Here is a 9,866-nt window from a genome sequence, read left to right as displayed (position 1 = left end):
CTCTCTTGCATGTGTTGGACTGCTGCCTGGAATCTGTAACTACCATCTTGTTCTGCATTCATTTTTATGCACCGCCAGTTCCAAATTTTTATTATTCCTCAAACACCCCTGCCTCACATATTTTATAATTTCTACACTGGGCATTTAAGAAATATCTAAAAAAGAGAAACTAAATACTAGACCAATATCTTTACCTTGTAAATAATCCTTTTTGGTTGAGGTAAACAGCAACCAAATGGTTTAATTAGAATATTTTCTGACCATCTATATCTTTAATAATCAACACAAAGAAACTGCATAGCTGAGTGGCGTTTGGACATAAAATTATAATTTTTTTAAAAATGTGGTATTTGAAATCAAGTTGAAAAATAGTAATTGAAATTTGAAATTATGTTTGGACATGCATTTCACTTGAAAAAAATGTTGCAGTTGTGTGAGTGGGGGAAAAAAATTCTGAAAATTTTAAAAAAATGGTCAAAACTACTTTTTGATTTTTGAAAAAACTCATTTTCAAAAACTTGCAGAATATCATGGACAAATACACTTTTGAAGAAAAATTTAAAAAAAAGAAGAAGAAAAAAACTATAGATAAACGGGGCCTAAATATTATTGGAATCAAGAACACAAGGGCATGGCCAAGCAATTAACAAACCTGGAAGTAAACCATGGGAGATAAGATTAAGGTCAAATTTCATAAGGATGAGAAATGTTACTCCCTATCTCTTTATTGGCAGAATTATGGGACATTTGTGCTACCAAAACTAGTACACCAATCATATAAAAGATAATAGTAGGAAAAAGTTGGACTCATTTTTCCATTTAACAATCCAATTGTTGGAGGGATACATGCATACAACCCTACAATTACAAATGCCAATTGGTGAAACAGGGGAAATGACAGTAACTGACCCACAAGAGGGGATAGAACCCAATGCTTAGATAATTAAAATAATACTCTAGTAAACAAAATAGGATTACATTCCAATAAAGAGACCAATGTCGCCATAGGGGCAAAATAGGAAGACTCCTCCAAACTCAGATCAAATCTTTAGATTTTTTGACTAAATAATTTGATCCCATGAGTCTATTTATAGTCCAAACTCCTCAGCACTTTTGCATCAGCTCTCATTCATTTCTTCTACATAAACACTAACAAGCTTATTTGTTCCCTAGAAAATCAGCAATGGCCAAGCTCGTTTCGTTTTTCCTTTTGGCCCTTGTTGCCATTTCCATGGTTGCAACCACTGTTTTGGCTGCAGATGCCCAGTACCACCTTGATACTGTGAGTTCTTCTTTCCATTATTTTTTTTCCACATTTTCTCCTGATACTCTGTTTCTTTATTCTAACAAATTTGCTTATGATTCCAGTCTAGGTACGGTCCAGGGAGCTTGAAGCCATCACGTAAGCATTTTCTTTGCTCTGATCTCATTACATTTACTCTCTGTCCCCAGTACCCCCACATCATCTCTCAACACTCATTTTAAACCAAATAAGACCTTATAAACTTTCCCGATTAACTGAATTTTTTGCTTAAAAAAGAGGCAATCCGGTGCATTAAGCTAATATTATGCGTGGGGTTCTGGGAAAGAACCGGACCATAAGGGTTTATTATACGCAGTCTTACCCTGCATTTGTGCAAAAGGCGGTTTCCACAGGAAAAAATTTTGCTTCCACCCGGTGCAAAAGGCTGAACTCGTGACCTCCTGATCACATGACATTAATTTTACCAGTTACAACATTGTTAAATTTTAGGCTTAATAGTGTCTGAAATCTTTCTTTACCAAAATTTACATAAGAAAGTTCAGCAACTCGTAACTAAATGTGTATCTACAGTTAAAAGTGATTAATTAATAGCCTTTGATTGCATATTCGAGTAGTTAACACTAAAACATTCTGTTTAGCAGTATATTCCTTTTCACGTGAACTGAGGATTTAGTACTTAATTGTTTATTCAGACTATTGTTATAGCTATAACCTACTCTAACTGCCAAACAAACAATAGCCTCGGTCTCCCAGGATGCAGCTCACTTTCTTATAACAATAGCAAATTTGTCAAAGTTAACCAATTTCGAGAACCACCGCCCTTGCTCTGACCTTATTTGACCAGTTACACATTTACGCATGCTCGTAAATTAGAAGACTTAACACGCTACGCGTGTAAAAAAAATGTAACTTAAAAAGATAATTATGGAATTAATAACATAAAAAAATACATCAATTTACCTGCTATAACTTGCTAGAATATATTAAATATACTGATAGAGCATATTTGTTACTCTCTCTGTTCTAATTTATGTAAACCTGTTTGATTGGACACGGAGTTTAAGAAAAAATGAAGACTTTTGGAATTTGTGGTCCTAAACAAATTAAAAAGGGGCCCAGAGTGTTTGTGTGATTAAAAAAACTTCTCATTAAGGGTAGAATTGTAAGTTTAAGCTAAATTGTTTTCAAATTTAGAAAGGGTTCATTCTTTTTGGAACGGACCAAAAAGGAAATAGGCTCACATAAACTGGAACGGAGGGAGTAGATCTTATTGGAATAAGTCCGTACACGAACCACACATAACAAAGGATTAATTAATCATCGCTATGTATTTATGTCTTATCATTGTACTAATTAACTGTTGTTAAACAGAATGCCTGCCACAATGCACGAGGAGATGTAGCAAGACACAGTACCACAAACCATGCATGTTCTTCTGCCAAAAATGCTGCAAGACATGTCTGTGTGTTCCCCCTGGTTTCTATGGAAACAAAGGTGTTTGCCCTTGCTACAACAACTGGAAGACCCAGCAAGGAGGACCCAAATGCCCTTAATTTTACTTTATGGAATTCGTCTCCCAGTTTAATTTATGTTGTTGTTTGTCGGTCTTCTTAATCCTATTGTTATTTGATTTGTCTTGACTCTTGAATCAAAGGTCATAAGTTATATGACCTTGGTTCTAATTAAGTGTAATTTTTACTGTATTGCTCCTTTGGGCCGAATACTTTTGTGTTGCCCGATATGAGAGCTGTTTGACCACTGTTTTTTGGTCTATTGTTATGTTTTAATTACTCTTTTCTAATATAACAATGTTTTCCAAATTTTGTTTCAAGAACTAAGACTTAAGTTGCCTGCCTATTTCAAAGCATCAACAGAGAATTTCCTTGTTTAATGGGAAAGTATAAGTAAAATGGTTGTAACTTTCACTGCAGCAAAAAAAAATAAAAAAAAAAATAAAAAAAAAAAAAAATTCTCAAATTAATTGGCCTGTGTCTCATAATTGATACTATTATCCAGATCTATGAACTGGAGAATAAATGTCGTTTCCTTTTATAATTACTCAAGTGGGTTGTCCAGAACCAAGAGTAGACAATGATCATGTAGTTGTGACTTCTGAAGAAGGAAAATAAAAATATATAACTTAAATCCAATACTATTGTACATCAAAGTCCTAGCAGAGACAACCCAAACCTGATTAAAGATTGCAGTTTGAAAGGCTAATTCATTAGTTTAAGTTAAATAGATCGGGTCTTTTCTTTCCTTATTAAGCTCTGAAAACTCTTACTAGCTTTTCGGTTCATTGTAGGATTGCATATAGGTGTTCGTAATACGCAGCGGAAGACAATAACAATCCTAGGCAGATTTTTTCGCGTTTAAAATTTATTTACATGTCAAAGATCGGATCTAAGACGTACCTGGTGAAGAAAGTCTTGTTTCAAAATTTCTTCGATAGTGCGAAGACTCTATGCGTATCCACACCGAGACCGATCCTTGCTATCAACTCTTTGATCAATAAAACCCGTGAACAAATTGAATAAAATTATGTGCTGAAATTTCTCAAAGTCCAGCCAACAGCACGAGAAGAAAACTAATTTTCTTTGCTGAAATTATCTCTTGGTGCAGTTCCTCCGAAGAACTACTGTTGGTCTCGTATTTGGGTGATCAATATGTATATAAATACATATCACCAGCTTTTCCCTTTAGGTTATGGAAAAGACTAAGGCGGCAATGTTGAGATCAATACCTCAATTGGACTTTAATGATTTTATATTAAAAAATCATAATCCCATTCCTAATGGAATCGTAGAAGCCCGAAGCCGACAGTACTTTAACGTGAATCCAATTCCAATTGGATTTCACGTTTACAAAGTTTCCATCAAATCTTTTTTTTTTTAATATTTTATATAACATATCCTATATATATATAACCAAGAGATATAATTTAATTTTCTATTCCAAATAGAAAACTTCAATTTGTTCACAATATTAATTATATCATCTGTGCTAGCAAAGAATATAATAATATTTCACTTGGACTAATAACTAAATTTGTTTGACTAATTAAATTCTTTAATTTAATTACCAAACAATAAAATAGTTAATCCTTTAGCAAAGATCAGAACACTCATTAGTGTGCGACCCCATAGGTTCAATACTAAGCCGGTAGTAAATTGATCATATCAATATACTAATCAAGGGTGGCGTCTAGCAACACTCCTTAACGACCGGATAGCATGAAGTATACAATTTACTCTCAAGAACCAGTAGAAGAATAATGTAGTAATTCCTTCTGTCCTTATAGCTCTGGATCACCCTAGGATATGGTTCAACTGTCAAATCCTAATAGGCGGCCAACTATGTGTCCATGTCAAATATAATCGACCATTGAATGACCTAAGAAACTCTTTTCTTCTTTTCATTCAATTGCCCTGGCCAAGGTCTTAATTTGGTCGTTTATAATTCATGACAACATGGAGCTTAAACTCATTACCAAGAGTTGACAGATTCCATCTTGATCAATCACTAATTCTACAAGTATTCAATCGTACCCAATATCCTTTCAACTATCGCCCTAGGGCCATACATAGGTGTCTAGTATTAAAGCAAACAAAAAACTTGTCAATTACTATGAACGATCTCAGGTCAAAGGAAACCCTTTTACATCACATTCTTCCAGAGAATATCCTATTGACAAGTTTATGGTAATGTCTACCATTAGGAATTATCCAATGAGTCGGGTTCAATGATCATAATCTCTTATGCCATCATCTATCTATGTGATTTAGTTAACTGAGATCAACTAATATTTATCCCATAAGACGAATCACATAAATTTTTGATCTATAACCGGATTAACTAATGTCCAGATTAATAATCCACGATCAAGAACAATTTCAGATTAAATTAAAGAGACTTTGCTCTCATTATCATGATCTCTATCACGATGACAAATTCTCAAAATTTAATCAAGGACCTTATCAAATTAATCAAACAATTAATAATAACTATGATAAAAAGAATGCCATATATTTTTTATATCAAATAATGTTCACAAAAATGTGTTCAAATCATCAAATATGATATTGGATCTAGAGGCATATCCACTATTATCCTAACAATCTCCACACTTGCACTAGAGCCAATCGCTCTTGTACTTCATTCCCCAATTTCCACTTGTGCTTGTCAAATCTCCTTTGCGCAAAGAGCTTTAAGTGAATGGGTCTGCAACATTTTCCCTTTCCATCAACCTTTTGAATCTCGACGTCTCCCACGTTCAATGATCTCTCTTATCAAAGTGAACCTTCAGCAAAACGTGTTTGGATTTTGTTGTGGATTTGGTTCTTTTGCTTGAGCAATGGCTCAGTATTGTCCACACAACAGGTAGAACCGCACCTTTCTATTGAAGGAAACCACACCAAGTTCAGTTAAGAACTTTTCAATCCATACAGCTTCCTTAAGCAGCTTCACTAGCTGCTATAATATTCTGCTTCAGTCACTAGAATCAGACTACTGTAAGCTTTTGTTTGGAACTTTTCCAACTCACTGCACCACATTTAAAGGTGAATACATAACCAGAAATAGATTTGCTAATCATCTCTATCTGAAAGAGAAACTTGCATCAGTATAACCTTCAAGTCTTTCAACTCAGAATCTCCATAGATGAGGAATTGGTCTTTAGTCCTTCTTAAGTAACTTAAAGATGGTCTTCACCAACCTTCCAATGTTCCTCACCAGGATTTGCCTGATATCGGCTAGTCACTCCAAGTGCATATAGCCACATCAGGACGTGTACATGTCATGGTATACATGAATAGCTCCCCAACTCACTAGCGTATGGGATCCTACTCAAATGCGTTCCTCTCTCTTCAGGTGTTTTTAGGACAATCCTCCCTACTGAGAGCAATTCCTAGTTTCCTATCGGTAGATAGCCTCTTTTGGAATATCCATGTTATACCTGCTTAGATGGTATCAAATGTACAAAAGACTGGAAGGTCCAAGCAGCTTCCTAAGATCTATCTCTATAGATCCTTATTCTAATATATAAGCTGCTTCCCCCAAAGTCTTTCATGGAGACTGTTCAGAATAGCCAAAATCTTGGTAACTGTTGCAATGCGGTATGTCATTCCCTAATGAGCAATATATCATCAACATACAATATAGGAAATATAATTTGTGCTCCACTAACTTTTTTAACACAAGGTCTTTCTTCGCATCTACAAAATTGAACTTTTCAATTGTTTGTTAAAATCGAAATATTCCAACTTCGAGAAGCTTGCTTCAAGTCCATATAATGGATCTTTGTGCTTACAAATTATATAATTAGATCAGATCGATAGATGTGAACCTTCAGGTTGTGTCAATGTTCACATCCTCTTCTAGCTCACCATTTAGGAAAGCTGTTTCACATCCTTTCCATATCATAATCATGAGTTGCTTGCTATCAAGCAAGCAAAATCGTAATTGATTTGAGCATTGCCAACGGAGAGAAAGTCCTCTCATAGTCCGACTACTTCTTTCTGATGATATCCCTTGGAAACAAGACGGGCTTTGTAGTCCTCCACCTTTCCCGTCTGCTCCATCTTTTTCTTGAAAAACCCATTACAACTATAGGTTTTATAATCCCTTTGAAGGTTCCAACTAAAAGTCCATACTTTTATTTTTTCCTTCATGGATCCATTTCGGATTCTATGGCCTTTTGCCCACTTCTCATAATCAGAACTTTTTATAGCCTCTTCATAGGTCCTAGGGTCATCATCAAATTATATCAACCTCATTTGATAACATCATCTTGTACAATAAATTTAATCTAGTTGGTACATTGACGTTCTGTGTAGTACCTTTAAGAGTACGTGTAAATACAAACCTGTTCAACTTGTGTTGGATTTGGTTTTGTTCAATTTGTTTGGAACTGTGCATTAAACCTGTTCCTGAACTTCCACTTAGTTCTTGAACTTTTCAACCGTTGAAGATGGCGAGAGCGTTCCTTGGCAACTTCAAAACATCAATAATGGTTCTTCAACTTGGGTCTCATGATCTTTAATTTTGTGTTGATTCATTAGTTTCTTAACTTCATCAAGTTCTATTCTCCATCGCAAATTTTCTTCTAAAAAGAAATTCCCTTCCAAAAAAGGTTGCTCCTCTGGCCAACAAACACTTTATGGTCAAAGGGGAACAGAATAATATCATTGTTTCTTGGATACCCAAAATGAACCTACACTTATCAGATCTTGGAAGTCAAAGTTTATCAGACTGTAGTCTCTTAAAACATAAACCCTGGAACCCCCAAACTTTAATATGTTTAAGTTAGGTCTTACATCCTTTCCCATATCTCATATGGGTGTTGTAGAGAGCTGACTTAGTGGAACCTTTATTAGTAGTATGTTTGCTGCTTCCAAAAGCATATCCCCATAAATTTATGGAGAATCAGTGAACCCCCATCATAGATCTCCCATATCTAATAAAGGTTCGATTTTCTCCTTTCAAGACACAGCCATTGTGTTTGTGGTGTTTCCTGGAGGTGTCCATGTGAGAGAATCCCATCCTCTTTTTAGATATTCTAGTAAAAAATCTTCCTAAAGATATTCTCACACCTCTATCAAAGACCTTAGTACTTTCATACTTTTACCAGTGCTGCTTCTCAACTTCACTACAGAACCTTGTTGAACATTTCAAAAGAATTCAGACTTATGTTTCATAAGATAACACAAATCCATATCTTTGTACATATCATCAGTGAAAGGTGATGAAGTAAGAATATCCACCTCTAAGCTTGAATTTTTATGGGTCCACAAACGCAGCTATATATCTTATGAAATTAGTCCATAATTCAAGAAGCTCTTTCTTCTCCACTTCCAGTAAATGGAGATTGGTCCATTTTTCCTTTTGAGACCAAGATTCAACACAAGTTGGATATGATTCTAAAATCAATACTTGTCAAGGTACCCTTCCTTGTTACACACTTGTTAATTCTTTTCTCTCGCAATAATACCAAGCCTACCAATGCCAAAGTAGTTTTGATTTAAACAAATGATCTATCTCTTTTCCTCTTAAGACTTGAAACATGCCATAATAGAATTTAGCATCCATCATTAGGTTAAAGCATAAACGTCATGTTGGAGATAGCCAATTCACATATAAATTATACTATAATAATTAGAGAAATACCATTGCCTTATTAATGCGAAAACCCACGTTTGTCCAACATGAAGCTGAAGTTATGTTTCGAACAAATTTTAGGAAAGTAATAACAATCAACATCCAACATAAGTACTTTGCCCCCGTAGGCATTATTAAAAGAAATTGATACTATACAGCTACGGCTGGCAACTTTTTGCACCATTTCCAACTTGTAGATAAATTTCTACTTTTTAACTTCTACTTATTCTGGAACCCCTGCAACATATTGCAAATGTTATAAACCCACTGCCATATCTAATACCCACAATGAAGAATTAGTAGTAGTTTAAAGAAACCTTGAAAAATATTTTTTCATTAAAGTCTTCCATGTTTCTTGTCCTTAAAGTTGCAAGATAAACTCCGGGCAGTTTTTTCTGCTTCTTCCAATGTCCTACTTTCTTACAAGGAAACATAACAGCATCAGATTGGTCAGCTTTGCCTTCTTTGCCTTTGGGTTTGGTCACACCGCCCTTGGCGCAGTAAGCTTTTTCTTGGTTACTTTTACCCTTACCCTTCTTCTTGGAAGAGTTTCCAACCAAACATGACAGTTCCTTTCTTCTTCTTCAGATGCAAGTTGTTCTCATAATTCAAATCAGCAATGTTAAGGCCATCTCATGAAGATCACAATCCATTTTATTCATATTGAAATTATAACATAATTGTGAAAAGGATTCTGATAGTGACTGCAAGATCAAATCTTGAGAAAGCTCTTTACCCAGTTTGCCACCCCAACTTCTCAGTTCTTCAATAAGATCAAATCATATGATTGAACATGGTCCAACTGAGAGTTTCCAATCAATTTTGGATCCCAAATAAAGCCTTAGATAGCTGGTTAATCTTAGCTGTCCTCTTTGTGTACCAAACATCTTCTTAAGATGTTAATGATTGCAGTTTGGATCCATATCCTGATGTTTTCCCCTCTGTAGTTCAATGAAATTCATAGAAGCAGAAATGATGCATTTGTAGTAAAGACATTCTTCCAAGTATTTCTGATAAATCTTGGAGCATCCTCACATTCTCATCGGGGCTTCCTTGGCAGGCTTATCGATCACATCAATAAGCTTTTCATGCATGAGCAATCTCAAATTTCCTGTACCATATCATCAAAAAGTTGGTCCTACCAACTGTTGTCTCAAGTATTCAACGCAGTGATATACACATACAATATTGAGAAATCTAAAATATAGAAAGAAAAGGCAATAATATAAGAACATATTTGCAAAATATCATAAAGACATGGACTTTTATCTAAATGATATTTCCACTAATTATTTTAAACTATTTATCCTCATTATAGTTTACGAAATCTTTTTTATTTAGTGAAGTAAAGAATCCTTTAAACATATATGTATGAGCCCCTTGGGAAGTAAGTGTTTCTCACATATATTTTAAAGGTGGTAACTCTTACCATATTGTTCCCCAACAA

The 9,866-nt window shown here is 34.8% G+C and overlaps 1 protein-coding gene across 1 annotated transcript; it reads left to right on the top strand.

Moving 5' to 3' along the window:
* Window positions 1-1,096: 1,096 nt before the first annotated feature.
* On the top strand, window positions 1,097-3,095 carry LOC109221515 (gibberellin-regulated protein 6-like). The gene is made up of 3 exons (XM_019385993.1): window positions 1,097-1,282; window positions 1,369-1,402; window positions 2,636-3,095. Exons 1-3 carry the CDS (start codon window positions 1,184-1,186, stop codon window positions 2,815-2,817), a joined length of 315 nt encoding a protein of 104 aa, XP_019241538.1. The 5' UTR covers window positions 1,097-1,183; the 3' UTR covers window positions 2,818-3,095.
* The last annotated feature ends 6,771 nt before the right edge of the window (window positions 3,096-9,866 follow it).

This window comes from Nicotiana attenuata, unplaced genomic scaffold (genome assembly GCF_001879085.1).
Source record: "Nicotiana attenuata strain UT unplaced genomic scaffold, NIATTr2, whole genome shotgun sequence".
In the NCBI taxonomy this organism is placed as follows: Eukaryota; Viridiplantae; Streptophyta; class Magnoliopsida; order Solanales; family Solanaceae; genus Nicotiana; species Nicotiana attenuata.
Note: the sequence above shows the minus strand (reverse complement) of the source record. Positions and strands in the feature narration are given on the sequence as shown.

Excerpts from the sequence above, each read along its gene's own strand:
- LOC109221515 (XM_019385993.1), top strand. The coding sequence starts at position 1,184 with ATGGCCAAGCTCGTTTCGTTTTTCCTTTTGGCCCTTGTTGCCATTTCC. Across the intron at positions 1,283-1,368 it reads CCCAGTACCACCTTGATACT|TCTAGGTACGGTCCAGGGAG; the intron begins GTGAGTTCTTCT and ends TTATGATTCCAG. Across the intron at positions 1,403-2,635 it reads AGGGAGCTTGAAGCCATCAC|AATGCCTGCCACAATGCACG; the intron begins GTAAGCATTTTC and ends GTTGTTAAACAG.